At 34.0% G+C, this 15136-nt stretch overlaps 1 protein-coding gene across 5 annotated transcripts in view; it reads left to right on the top strand.

Moving 5' to 3' along the window:
- Positions 1-15136, top strand: part of Lrp1b (LDL receptor related protein 1B) — a 1779935-nt gene that overhangs the window by 1165788 nt on the left and 599011 nt on the right. For all 5 annotated transcript variants that reach the window (XM_078017329.1, XM_078017328.1, XM_078017330.1 and 2 more), the window contains exons 28-29: positions 6959-7090; positions 8391-8618. In XM_078017329.1, the coding sequence (XP_077873455.1) occupies positions 6959-7090; positions 8391-8618 (360 nt within the window). The remainder of the gene's footprint in view (positions 1-6958; positions 7091-8390; positions 8619-15136) is intronic.

The following is a 15136-nucleotide window of genomic DNA, read 5'->3' as shown; positions in this document are numbered from 1 at the left end:
GGCCCCTTATTTCATATATCTGTATACTCTTGGTAGGAGACTTATTTAATTTGACATATATCCTATTTTTAAATGCTAAAATTCACTATAATGATGGAGGAAACTTCCTTGTCAAAAGTGTTGCTTCTTTCAAAATGCCTAAGAAGTGAAACAAACAACAAATAAAGATACCAGAAAGATAAGTTACTCCTTTAGAATGATTGGAAATTTATCAGTATTTTAGGAGTCACTTCACCTATAAAATGATAGCTTATTTTCAAACTTTTAAAAGAATTGTACAAAAATAAATAGAAATAGTAATTTTTCACATTATAAAATTATCCCTGTGTGTATAGATATCTGTGGAAGATCAGATAAGAGTTTTAGGCATTTTTTATGTTTCATAAAAGTTGAATACATTATAAAATTAATCCATAAAATATGACATAATGTGATGAAAATAGCTGCTGCATCATACCTAGTATCACTGAAATCTGGCAAAAATAAAGTAATAAGAACATCCTTTACTTGCATATATTTTCTTATATGTATATATTTTAAATAAGGAATCAGGGCAAAGGGGTGTAGATTTGTGTTCAAGTATTTGGCATGTGCACAGCTCTTGATTTGAGTCTCAAAACAGTAAGTATGTAAGTAAATAAAGAAATAAATAAAGAAATGCACTTGAATTTTCCATTGTCAAATGTCAAAACTCTTGTATGATGATGTTTGCATCAAATTCCTGAAAACAAGAATTGAGATTAGTGGTTTTTTTTTAGAGAGACAGAGAGAGAGAGAATTTTTTAATATTTATTTATTTTTTTAGTTTTCGGTGGATACAACATCTTTATTTTATTTTTATGTGGTGCTGAGGATCAAACCCAGCGACCTGAGCATGCCAGGCAAGCACGCTACACTTGAGCCACATCCCCAGCCCAAGAGATTAGTTTTTAATTGCAAAGTGCTTCTAAAAATTTTATTCTTTTCAAATATTAAATCCATTTCTAAAGTAAAATTGCTAATATGAGTAAATTACTTTATATTAGTAATTATTTGTTTACCAATAAGTTCATTAAGCTTCATTATTAATATAAAAAATGTCTACATTGGATGGAGAAAAATCTTCTCATCTAACAAATTAGATTCTGGCATTCTTTTCCCTTGAACTTAGCTATATTAGGGAAATAAATATCATACATATTTTATATTACATCAACATTTGCATATATTTTGTTTGAATTTACTCGATAAACCAATTGTTTGGCTTTAAAATGTTTAATTTTTCCTGATGAGAAATGGACTGTAATTAAACATAGGTTGCATGAAATAAGAAATTATCTTTAATGATGTTATTTTCTTCACAGAATACACATCAGTCTTGTGGGATTGCATAATTAACATTTGGTTCTCCTTTAAAATATTATAGTTATGCATTGTTGAATCTTTTTTACCTACAGCTATGCTTTAGAAGATTAATTCACTTCCCTAATTTTCAGATTGCTGCCATTTTGGAGCATATACTAACATGCATTCATGAGTAGGCATATGAATTAAAATGTTCTTAAGACTGACAATAATCTTCATCATAGAAATTTTAAGAAAAAATAATTTATGTGTATATAAGTCATAGTTCCTACCAGTATAATATATCTAGCTCAGACTGACAAACTATAGCCCCCAGTCTAAATTTAGCCCTCTCTGTTTTATAAATAAACTTTTCTTTGAGAGTAGCCACAGACATTCATTTAACCATTTCCTCATGTCTACTTTTGTGCTATGGAAAAAGAGTTGAGTAGTTACTGCTGAGTGCATAAGGCATGCAAAAGTGAAAATATTGACTATCTGGCCTTTTCCAGAAAAAGAATGCCAATCAATGTTTTAGTTAGAGAGATAAGTATATATTGATATAAAGCACATGCATATATGCCACAAATTAGAAAACAGCATGGGCTGGGATTGTAGCTCAATGATAGTGCATACACTTAGCAAGCAGGAAGCCCTAGGTCAATTTTGCATCACCAAAAGAAAGAAAGCAAAAAGAAGGAAAGAAAGGAGATGAGGACAAAATATGACATTAAACAGTAAATGATCTTAAGTTTTGTAGCATCAGTGTTAACAACTAATATTCCAAAGTAGAAAAATCAGCAACTCTGGCTTCATTAGAAAATGTTTCATGGCAGAGAAAGGATTTGAACTATATCATGAAGAAGGTTAATGTTAATATGTTGATGGAATTCTAAGAGGAAAAAAATGATGAGGTGGACGTGTGAAAAAGACAAGCTATAAGCTTTCAGGAAACAATGAAGAATCCATTTGAGTGTGTACATAATATGTATATAGAAGGAAACTGGTATCTGAAGCTGGAAAACAGGTTAGTATTTTAGAAAGACAGTGTGGTATATTTGGGGCTGTACCACAGAGTACCAGTTACATGGCTGTAGCCATCATTCAAAGATGAGGGAAATAACACTTTTTTGTTGGAGAAGAGGAAAAAAAATGGAAACATGTATTAGGGAAACTGACAATATTTGACAAATGATTAGGTATGTTTGAGAAAGATAAGTGAGAATGTTTGCTTGGAAGACTGGTGACTTCTTTAACAAAAGTAAACATAATAGACTAGGATAAAGAATTGGAGGGTGAATGGGAGTATCAGGTATACCAATCTGACTAGTGCTGAGGAGTCATAGGAGGACTGTTGGAGATAAGGATGAGACTTTGTAAGGGAAAGAGTGGGAAATTATCTAAAATTGTTAGGCTAATCAGATATATAGTCAAGTCTGTATTTTAGAAAGATAACTAAATGTATGGATAAAGATTAGAAATGAAGAAAGTGGTTAGAAGTTTACTGTTCCAACTGAGGGAGGAGATGGAGAATCTGATTAAACAAACCAGGGACCAGAGACTTGGAGAGAATGGAGGACAAGGTTAAGGTATAGAAAATTAAGCTACTTGGTGGGAGTTCTTTGTCTTGTCTGCTCTCATCTATCAGCTCTTTTCATCATGTTTGGTGTTTTGTAAATATTTATACAACGTGTAAATAAAAGGTGGAGGGTGCTACAGGGCATCTAAGATTATTTGTTTGTTCACCTGGAGTTTAGACCATATAAACTATCAGTGAATCCAGGCTGCCAGGTATATTTGCATTTCATCAATTAGGACTGCATATAGCATTCTATTTTGAAAGATCAATGTAATGGAACATTGTTGGTCTTACAGGAATTCACAACCTCTGTATATATACTAGATATTTCAGTATTATTTGCTTTAGTCAGCTATGCATTGCTTTAACAAAAAGACCCAAAGAATAATTTAGAGAAGGAAAATTTTATTTTGGTTTAGGGTTTCAGAGGGTCAGTTCATGGTCAGCTGACTCCATTGTTCTGGGCCTGAGGTGAGGCCCTCAAGGTACAAGGGCATGGCAAAGGAAGGCTGCTCAGGACATGATAAACAGGAAGCAGAGAGAGCCTGGTTTATCTGGGACAAGACATAAACCTCAAAGGAATGTCTCCAGTGACCTGCTTCTTCTAGGCACATCCTACCTCCCAATAGTCACCACCAAGTCAATCCATTCATGTGGATTTTTCCACTGATTAGTTTGTAGATGTTATGATATTACCTCTGAACCTTCTTACATTGTGTCACATATCAACTTTTTGGGGTCACTTCATAACCAAACCATAATGGGTAATTTTTTTGAAATAGTTAATTGCTTTATATTAAGGGTATGTGAACCTTTTCTGTAGAATTAGGTAATGAATATAAGCCTTTGTGAAACATATGGTCTCTGCTGAACCTGGTAATCTCTGCCATGTAATGTAAAAAAAGACCTAGATAATATGGCAACTAATGTACATGGATATGTCAATAAAACTTTATTTACAAAAACATCAGCATACTCAATTTAGACCAGGGAGCACCATCTGTTAATCCCTGCCTTATGTTCAAATGTGAGTATTCTAAGCCAAATTCCTTAATTTACTAATTTGAATAGACAGCTGTGTTCAAATGAATGGTTAGAAAGAACATTTTTTAAATATTTAACATTATTATTTCTTTTTTTAAAAAAATATTTACTATTTTTTATTTATATGTGACAGCAGAATGTATTACAATTCTTATTGCACATATAGAGCACAGTTTTTCATATCTCTGGTTATATTCAAAGTATGTTCATACCAATTCGTGTCTTCATACATGTACTTTGAATAATAATGTCCATCACATTCCAGCATCATTTCTATTAATGCCTCCTCCCTTCCCCTCCCACCCCTCTGCCCTATCTAGAGTTCATCTATTCTTTCCATGCTCCCTCTCCCTACCTCACTATGAATCAGCCTCCTTATAACAGAGAAAACATTCAGCATTTGTTTTTGAGGGGGATTGGCTAACTTCACTTAGTATTATCTTCTCTAACTCCATCCATTTACCTGCAAATGCCATAATTTTATTCTCTTTTATTGCTGAGTAATATTCCATTGTGTATATATGCCACATTTTTAAAATCCATTCATCTATTGAAGGGCATCTAGGTTGGTTTCAGAGTTTAGCTATTGTTAATTGTGCTGCCATTATGTCAAAGTGAGAAAAGATAAAAAAGGGAAACTAAAAATTTTTTGAGAATTTTTCAAGCTGTGAAGCATCAAATATTATGACTTATACATTACAGTATTATTATTAATATAGATACTGATTTACAAAGTCAATGTAATTTTTTCTATGCATATAGTTTAATATCTTCAATTATAAAAATGGGTTTTATCATAATTGTAGCATGCTAACAGGTGGTATGATTCTAGGCTAAAAACAATTATATACAAAGTGAAATTCAAGTACCTGTCATTTTACTGTCATAAATTTTGCTTTTAATTTCCCTAAGAGGAATCATTGTTTTTGAATCAATCTCTTCTCCTTTCTTTTGCTTTCCTCTCCTTTAGTCCTCATTCTTCTTTTGTTCTTCTTCTTTCTCATTCTCTTTTTTCTTTTTCAAGAGGGGGGAAATTTGAGGGTCTTTTTGCTACCTGTCACATGAGTAACCCTAATAGTTCTCTAACCTCACCTCTTCTTTGACCTCCTCTCCTGCAATATAGTTTAGGGAAACTGAAGTCCCGTAGGGACTCAAATTACAACAGACAAAACTAAATGGTAAGAAAGAGCATACTATTTGGTGCTTTCTCTGTGTGAATCACACTAAGGAATCTCCAGGACAACTTTTTGCTTTTTGCTAATATTTTGTTGTTGTTAAATTAATGGATTTTCTTAGGAGAATAGAGTTCTTTGGGGATCTTTATTTATTTGTTCTTTTTAACAAATGCAATGAGATGCATTACTTTTATCACCTTGATATGGGGAGTTCAGCAGATTGCCTAATCCACACTGTTTATTTATCAAATTCAGTTATTTCATATATCCTCTAAAGTCATAGTTCCTTGATAATTTTATTCTTTGTGTTTCAAAACCTTAGAAGACTAATTGTAACTGTTGTCATAGAGGAAAGATATCCTTTTTCACTACCCATACTAGGTTCTTGTCTAAGGTCACTATAATAAAAGATTAAAAAGAGAAAAACCCAGTCTCATACAAGGTTTTATGGATAAGGATCCTTCAGGAGGAAATGAAGGTCCAAAGAAATGGGTAAAATCTGTGTATTTTTATGCTAGGTTTGATGAACACTAGGCAGCTATGGAGAATTAAAATAAAACACAGGTGGTTAGAGCTAATGGTAATAAGCTAGGGGGAACCTAGGAAGACCTGTTTGTTCAGATTTTTCTGAGGCCTTTTCAGAAATGAGGATAGACTTCTTTCTTTCCTCTGGGTATGTGGAGTGCAATTCATACATGAGATTCTCATCAACTGCTTCAGGGAAAAGTTAGAAATCCTTTATAAGTTTTATGACCTGCCTCAGGAAAGAAGGATGAGGAGAAGGTCAGAGAGCCCTTTCTGCCTCTGCCGTTTTTCAATAGGGCAAGGTGACATATTTGGGGGTAGCATGTCCTGAACCCTGTCACTCCTCAGAGCAACAGGTCTGCCTGTTAAAAAGATAACATGCATTAGTCAAAACTGAAATATTCCTGGTGAGGTCTGAAGGTCTAATTTTTCTTCCTTCAATTTAGTAGCTCAGTACAAAAACAAAACAAAATAAAACAAACAAAAAAAAACCCTTACTCTACTAAATAGGCTTTTAAAAATAAGATTAAAGAGTAGTTATTGGGGGGTGGGGATATAGGTCATTTGGTAGAATACTTGTCTCACCTGCACAAGACCCTGGGTTCAATCCTCAGCACCACAGGGGAGAAAAAGTAGTTATGGCTTAATTGAAAGTAAAATCTTATTCAATAGTCAAGATAGAACAAGAAACACAAAACAATAAGACCATGACCTGGAAATGAAAATTTGATATCCCATGATAAATTTGAAAATATTATGAGTTATTTATACAATGAAATTTAGCAAGTATGTGTATGGGGCAAACTTCCTCATAAAATCAGTTGATACAGAAAAATAAATCATAATAAAAAAGGGACTTGAAGTCAGGGTGTATATGTAAGAGCAGTTTCCTACGAAAGTTGTGGGAGTTTTATGGTACAGCAAAAAGGGAGATTAGGAAAATAATAGCATTCATTGAAACTCTTAATGACCAGATTATTTTATAGTCTATGTGAGTTTATTAAATATAAGATTTAGTAATTATTCCTGATTGTCAGACCAAAACCTTTGAAAGCCTTTTCGTCTAAGGCTCTTTATCCTAGAGGAAATTAAGGAAGTTGTCTTTCTTGTTATCTTTGAGGGGGGAAGAATGTTTTTAGTAAGGTAACAGCTGTGTGTGATTGCCTATTATCGTCATATTAATCACCCTAGTAATAGGTGTTACATGGGAACCTTTACCTTGAATCATGAAGTGAATAACCCCTGTCAACCTCAGAGGTTCCCTAATACATTCTTCCATCTTCACTGTTAATATTTCACTGTGTAATTACAGCTCCCAATCCTTGTGCAGTTAATGACGGCAAAGGGCCCTGCTCTCACATGTGTCTGATCAATCATAATAGGAGTGCCGCTTGTGCCTGCCCCCACCTGATGAAGCTTTCCTCAGACAAGAAGACCTGCTATGGTAAATTTCATACAGTTCTTACCTAAAATCCAAATTGAATTCTTTCAAAGTATATTAGATCTTACTCAAAGGAAAGTAGAAGAGGATTTTAACATCTTTAAAAAAAAAAACATTTTAGTTGTTGCTATTTCCAGCCACTATTGATGATTCATCTACTTTTGGAGAGAGTGACAAATTTTTAAAATGTGTGAAATGTTGCACTTTGCTATTTATTACCTTATTCATTTTTTTTCTTGCTACTTTCTTATTTGGTGTGTTAGCAGAATTTATCTCTGCAAAGCAGGGAGATTTGGTAAGTAAAAGTGCATTATAAGAAAATGATGATGTAAGTAACCTGCATAACAAAGAAGTACTTAACAGCTTTAATCTCCTGCTCTTATTTGAAAGTCACTTTAGCATCATTTTGTAGAGGATTATTAACCTGAAAGGTATAAAATGAAGTAAAATATATAACAAGGAAAAGGGTTTTTTTTAAATATTTAAGTCAAAACATGATATTTGTGAATAAAAATGAGAGTATTTTTTGTTAGTAATTCTTATTTATTTGTAAAGCAATTACTTAATATTAAGGGAAGAAAAGAGAATTATTCAGCAAAACTTAATTCAGGACTTTAGGTACACGTGACTTTAATTTCATATAATAATAATATGTCTCAAATATTAATAACTCATAGAGGGAAACAAAATAGACCATTGGTAACTCCTATTTCTATTTGACTCAGTACAAGAAAAATAACTTTGGAAGTAAAAATGATTCAGCCCCTCACAGTGTTAGCTACTACAAATTTACAAAAGCTTACAATAAAACTGTACTTTGAATTTGTTAAGCCCTAATTTTAATGGGGGAACCACAAAAAGGATTTTTGAAAGCAATGACTAATTTTATTTTATTGAGTGACAATTGAGGAAAAAATGTTTATAAATTACTTCAAAAAACATTCAATGCAATGAAATATTGTAATAATCATATAAAAATGTGTTTTTAAAAAATGTATAGCCTTTATGTATTTTAAGAAGTTTGATTGAAATTTTAAAATCAGGTCAATTATGAGCATTTCTTGGCATTTCTAGCTAAATAATGATGACTGAAGGACTGTAATTTGTTTCTTTGTTTCTATTGAGTACCTTAATTTAGAATATATAAATGTTTTCTGCATTAGTGTTTTTATCAAATATTTGTTATTATTTTGGTTTTAAAACTGTGTGATTTATTTAAAAAGTAATACCTTAGAATTTCTAGTCTTTTTCAAATTTGTCAACTCTGTATGAGAAAAACATTCCATTTCTATTCCTTTTCTAGAAATGAAAAAATTTCTCCTTTACGCAAGGCGCTCTGAAATCAGAGGAGTGGATATCGACAATCCATATTTTAACTTTATCACGGCCTTTACAGTCCCTGATATTGATGATGTTACTGTGATAGACTTTGATGCCTCTGAAGAACGTTTATACTGGACTGATATCAAAACCCAAACCATCAAACGGGCTTTTATTAATGGAACTGGGTTAGAAACTGTTATTTCAAGAGGTAAAAGATCTGCAGATTATAAGTGTGAAAGTGTGTTATTCAACTTATAATTATCACAAGTCTTTTTTTAATGTTCTTTCCATATTGTTCTACTCTATAGTGTTAATTAAAAGTTGGAATTCATTATTCAGAGATTCAGTAACATGCTCCATCCTTATAATTGTAGAATGCGCTAATTAAATGGCACACAGCAGACTGATAACTACAAATTTGCTTCCATGAGAAGAAAAAAAATTCAGAATAATCTTAAAATTTAGAGATATCTAAATGAATGGATTTAAAGACTTTTGGTGATGGGTGTACAATTTCACACAGGTAATAGAAGATATTGGGAAGGACTGATTTCCTCTTCTGACTCAAGTTTATAAAGTTCTCATTGTGCATATTTATATGGAAAGCAACTATGCAAATTAGACAGGAAAATTGTTCCTACCCATCTCCTGACCCAGCATGTTGAATCATAGGTCCTTTGTAAATGCTGAATTAACTTTTAAAAATATATAGAACTTTTCCTAGTCACAGAAAGCATAGCTAAAGCCAAGTGTGGTGGCTTATACCCATAACCCCTGCTCCTCAGGAGGCTGAGGTTGGAGGATTGTGAGTTCCAAACCATCGTAGCAATTTAGTAAAGGAAGCCCTAAGCAACATAGACTCTGTCTCAAATTTTTTAAACAAAGTTTAAAAATGGACTAGAGATGTAACTCAATGGTTAAGTGATCCTAGGTTCAATCGCTGGAACAAAAAAGTATAAATTAAGTAAGATATACATGTAAATGCTATGCCTGAACTATAAATATTTAGCATTGAATTATTCTAATATTTGCTTATGTTTTGGCATATTATGATTAAATGAGTTTTCATGGAGCACCTACTGTTTGCTATCACTGCAAATACAAATGAGGCACAGTTTCTCCAGGGATTTAGAGAGGAATGGAAGAAAGTATAGTAATCCATGTCGATTTACCAAATCACTTAATGCTTTGAATTACTCTGAAAATGTAAGATCAAATTGCATTTTAGCAATGATCAACTTCTTAATAAAAGAAATATGAAGGACAAGTTTTAAATTCAGAGTCTCTTTCAAAAGACTTTATATGGAATACTAGAGGGGTAGCTTGAGTGCCACTGTTAAATCTGAGCAGTACTTTACTGGACTACTAAAGTACTCTTGTATTTAGGCTAGTTGATCTAAGGTTAGTATTGTTAAAGCAACTTCCTGAATGACTTGGTTATAGGTTTATTCAAATAATAATTTAAAAACTTGCTCAAAGAAGGGAGTTTTTATTAAAAAAACTAATGAAAAGATTTCTTCTTTGTGGTGGATTTGTTTATACAAGGTATGTGTGGGCATATAATAGTGCCTGATTGAAAGCAATTAAACTCCTTGAAAGACCAGTAAAAGGATAATAAATTAGGTAGACCTCCCACAAAAAATGTATCATAATATAACAGGAAATAACCAAGCAACTTTATCATGAATATAAAATACTTTGACAAAGGCTCTCTGAATTGTGTATAGATGAAGATTATGCGAAAAGTGTGTGGGGACAATTTTCTGTATACAGTTGCAGTGTTTGGTTAGTTTTCTTTGAGAAAAATCACAATGATTTATTTCCATTTAGCAGACAATTTACAAGTTAACCAAAATTTTAGCACTAATATTTTATCACTAGTATTTAACACATATACTCATCCATATAAGTAATTATTAATTCAATCATTTTCAAAATATTAGGATATGAGAATATATTGAAGGGGAACTAATATGGAATGAAGAAAACAAAGTACAGAATGAGTGGGATTTACCCATACAAGCTGATGGAGTAGAAAACAAATGATGTCAATCTTAGAATAAGTTGTTGATTTTTGTTTACATTTTAAATAGTGTAATTAGGGAAGAGTTTTAAAGAGGGTGGCACATGCATTTGCTTTGTTTGTGAAAGGTCACTGTAGCTATTACGTCTGATACGATGTTCTGGTTTGAGAGAGGTATATCACACGCTCTGGAAGACACGCTATCTCTTGCTGCAGTGGTACTAGAAAGAGATGTTAGAAACTTGGACTAGGGAGAGACTCTAGAGATATCAAAGAGCCCAAATACAGAGGATCTTAATGAACAATTGGACCTGAAAGTGGAGGGACAGGCCTCATCAAGGATACCTCCTTAATTTTTCTGGCTTGCTTCACAGGATGAATGTTGTAGCCTTCTTCTTCCGTAGTGTAACCTTGTTAAGGATTGATACACTTTTCCATTAGCAACCAAACTTGAGAAGAACTTTTAACAGTTCAGCTTCTGAGCTCATCAAAGCATCTCAAAGTCCCACAGTAATTGTACTCTATTTTATCCTTTCATCTTTGAGGTGCTGTGACTGACTCTCTGGAGACCATGCTTCTACTTCTTACACTGTTGACCTCTGTATTTTCTCCTTTAGCTGTTCTCGTCTCTAAGACTGTTTCTTGTGAAACTTTATTTAATCTTCCGTCATCTCACTTAATGTGAAGTGAGCTCCTAATGCATCCTTTGTTGCAACTATCTCCCACTATTTTCTTCCCAAGGGGATCATTTTCTGAGGAAAATACTATTTGGTTCACACATTCTGAAGGGATGGAGGAATAGTTGCTCACCTTACCATTATCCATATCCTGAAACTATGAGCTCTGTTTAATTCATGTATCGCCCACTTGATTTATTTGCTGTAAGCGGCTTGAAGCAGATCCAATTCATTTATGAGGACAAATCCTAATACGTGACTTCAGGCACATTCATTGCATAATTTAACAACGAGAAATAAATGTGGTGTGTACATACAAACATACTGTTTTAGTCAGCTTTTCCATCTCTGAGACCAAAAGTCCAGAGAGGAACAATTTTTAAGGAACAATAGTTTATTTGGTGCTCAAGATTTCATAAGTCTCTGTCGGTTGACTCCTTTGCTCTGGGCCTAAGGTGATGCAGAACATATGCTGGAAGGAAAGAAGATCAGGACATGGCAAGAGAAAGCAGAGAGAACTCCACTCACCAGAGACAAAATATATACCCCAAAGGCATGCCCCCATTGACCCATCTTCTCCAGCCAAACCCTACCTGTCTATAGTTACCACCCAGTTAATCCTTACCAGTGGATTAATGCACTGATTACTTATGGCTCTCATAGCCCAGTCATTTCACCTCTGAAATTCCTTGAATTTTCTTATGAGCTTTTTGGGGGCAACTCATATCTAAATCATAACATACAACATACATACATACATACACATATGTATTATTTCCTTTTTAAAAAAAGGTTATTTTATGCTAAGAAAAATAACGCTAAGATGTTGAGAGCCACAGCCAAAGGGGCCCCAGCAAACTTCCAGCTGCCAGCAAGCTTCAGACTGCCAGCTGATGATTGGCTCACAGTGGCCCCAGCAACATCTAGCTGATTGGCTCCTCTGCGGTGATGTTCATTGGGCTGTTTCCCTGCCCTTCAGACTGCCAGCTGATGATTGGCTCACAGCGGCCCCAGCAACATCTAGCTGATTGGCTCCTCTGCGGTGATGTTCATTGGGCTGTTTCCCTGCCCTTCAGACTGCCAGCTGATGATTGGCTCACAGCGGCCCCAGCAACATCTAGCTGATTGGCTCCTCCACGGAGCTGCTCATTGGGGGACTTCTTTGGCTCCGCCCACGCGACCTAGCCAATCGGCCTCAAGAGCAGGAGGATTGTGGGAGGTGGTGAGGTTGGTGTGAGGAGAGGCTTGTGGAAGCCGGTGGTGGCAGTTGGGCTCTGAGGGTTTTTCCCTGGAGCTGTTTTGTTTGGCGTTTGTAGTTCTAAAAATAAAGTTAGTTTCTTTTTGACAAGTGGCTCCTGATTTGTGCCAAGCCAGACTTCGGCACTAAGAATTGAAAACAGAGTTCTTATTACTGGACTGAAGTTTTGTCCTCTAGTAGCAATTATTTTTCTACTTATCTCACTATGTGATCCAAATATTTTTCAGTCATTGATGTTCTTGGGCTTACAGATCTGATGTGATACAGAATTCTGTCATTAATGTGATGTTTCCATTCTCTTATTTAATTTATACAAATCTATTATTATGAATGAATTATTTCCATTCAGCAAATGAAAAAAAAAAAAAACACCCAGAAGCTAAAATTATGCCTCAAAGTGAAAGTGAAGAATTGATGGAGGCAAATATTCTCTCAGGGCCACATCTTTAGAGACTTTGTCATATTTGTTACTCTACAATAAGAGAGGGTTTGGGACTTCATCCTAGTCACTGGTGACTAATTACATTACCTGTGGGTGTTGTCCTATTAAGTATTTCCACAAACTCAATTGCCCCTTCCCTTCTAGTATTCATGTACTATTCAGAATTATACTTTATTAGATAAAAAGATCCTTCCCCAAAATTAAAAAGTACTGCTTGTAAGTAACACATTGAGAAAAAAGAAACACATTAGCATACCTTTAAATTCCTAATGTAAACGAGCAATATCAGTGTTGGCCTTTCACATTTTTATTCACAATGTCTTTATTTTATTTTATTTAACATTTATTCCTTATAGGATACTTTGAGGTATAGATTGCTTTCTCATTTGATAGATGAAGAAGAATTTGGTTCAGGTTTGATATTCTTGGAAATACCATAACTCTTTTGCATCCAAATTTGGTCTCAGATTTTTTGGTTCCCAGGTTGAACTCTTTTTCCTTCAGTGTCCTTTTCGTTTACAAATTAGGAACATCAGCATGTTGGAGAAAGAGGTTTATTATAACTACATGGCTAGTGTATAGTATTCCTTCCTGCCATTCATTTCACATACACTTGGCCATCTCTGCAGAGGTGACCTAACAGCATCCTGGTGAAGTACCCAGGTTAGTGCACCCTCTTGCCCAGGCTTTGGCTGATTTTTCTGAAATATGAGAATAAGCTTTTAGGGCCATTTTGGCAATTTTATGAGATTCTAGGCCACTGTCAACAGAATTTCATTCTTATTGGAAAGGGCAACTCATGTGGATTTTAAAGCACTACTTGAAAAATGAAAGTAAGGACTACTTTGGGTAAGTATAATTGCTTGAGCAAGTATCTTTTTAATACTAATCTACTGTTCGAGTTATCAGGATTATTAGGTTGAGTTAAGCAGAAGGTTAAAATGGGTAAAAGGAAAGATAATTATAAATTGGAAATATAGCTGTTTATTTATGTAAAGAATACTGTCTCATGTGGTAGGAAACATCACACAATCATGTGTTTTGTTTTTACCTACAAATGTAGAGACCATTTTAACCAAAGACGTTGTGGTCACATTGTTACTACATAAAATGTAATTCTGAATGCTAGTTTACATCTAACTGAACCTATTTGGGAGTAGATATGCATTCATATTTGGAATGTTATCCACTTATGCCAATAATTATCTTTTCAGTGAGTAGCAAAGATTCATTCCCTCTATGTTGTAAGATACTATATTTAGTTGTACCCAGTAATAACAATGCTTGAATATAAACACAATTCTGAAATTAGTACAGAGAGAATGAAAGAAATGAAAGCAGGTCAGTAATAACAGTGAGATCTAGATTTTGGAAACAGGCCTTGAATTAAAGTAGAAAGTTTTGATAGGGAACATCTGTTGTTTTGCTTATCTCTGAGCAGAATTTTCAATTTTCATTTTCACTCGGGAAGCTTTTTGGTGCAAGAACATCACAGATGTTTTTTTCAACATCTGTGATTAAGAGAGAGAGAGAGAGAGAGAGAGAGAGAGAGAGAGAGAGAGAGAGAAAGAAAGAGAGAGAGAAAGGAAAAGCAGACAACAACCATACACATCCTTGACATTGGATGGATTTATGGATTTACAGTTGCTAGGTTGGACTTAACAGTCCACACTTCGTATTTATTCTTTATATTTTAGTTCAGAAATATAAGTATGCTACTTTGTTTTATTCCATGAGATTTTTTTTAAAATTCACACCATGTTATACATTCTATCTGGAATATTTACATTATGTACTCACTCTCCAGAAATCTTTTCATCTTGCAAATCTACAACTATGATTATTAAACTAAACTCTCCATTTCTTCCTCCCACCAACCTCTAGCAATTGCCATTCTTTAAGTATGAGTGAAATTATACAACATTTGTCTTTTGTGACTGGCTTATTTCATTTAGCATAAGGTCCCCAAAGTTTCTCCATGTTGTAGCATGTGCCAGATTTCCCTTCCTTTTTAAGGCTAAATAGTATTATGCTGTGTGTGTGTGCCATGTTTGTTCATCCATTCATATATTCATGGATAGTTTGGCTGTTTCAAGTTTTGCTACTGAGAATAATTTTGCTTCAACATGGCAATACATCTGCTTACTCAAGACTGTATCTTCAACTCTTTTGGTGTATATACTAAAAATTGGAATTGCCAATCATATGTAATTCTCTTTTTGAGGACAGAGAAGCACCATTCTGTTTGCACAGTGGATGCATTATTTTATATTACCACTATCAGCATGAAAGGCTTCCAATTTCTCCTCAAATTTACCAATTGTTT

The sequence above is a fragment of the Ictidomys tridecemlineatus genome, chromosome 7 (genome assembly GCF_052094955.1).
Source record: "Ictidomys tridecemlineatus isolate mIctTri1 chromosome 7, mIctTri1.hap1, whole genome shotgun sequence".
Classification (NCBI taxonomy): domain Eukaryota; kingdom Metazoa; phylum Chordata; class Mammalia; order Rodentia; family Sciuridae; genus Ictidomys; species Ictidomys tridecemlineatus.
The sequence above is the reverse complement of the archived record's forward strand: the minus strand, read 5'-3'. Positions and strand labels throughout refer to the sequence as shown.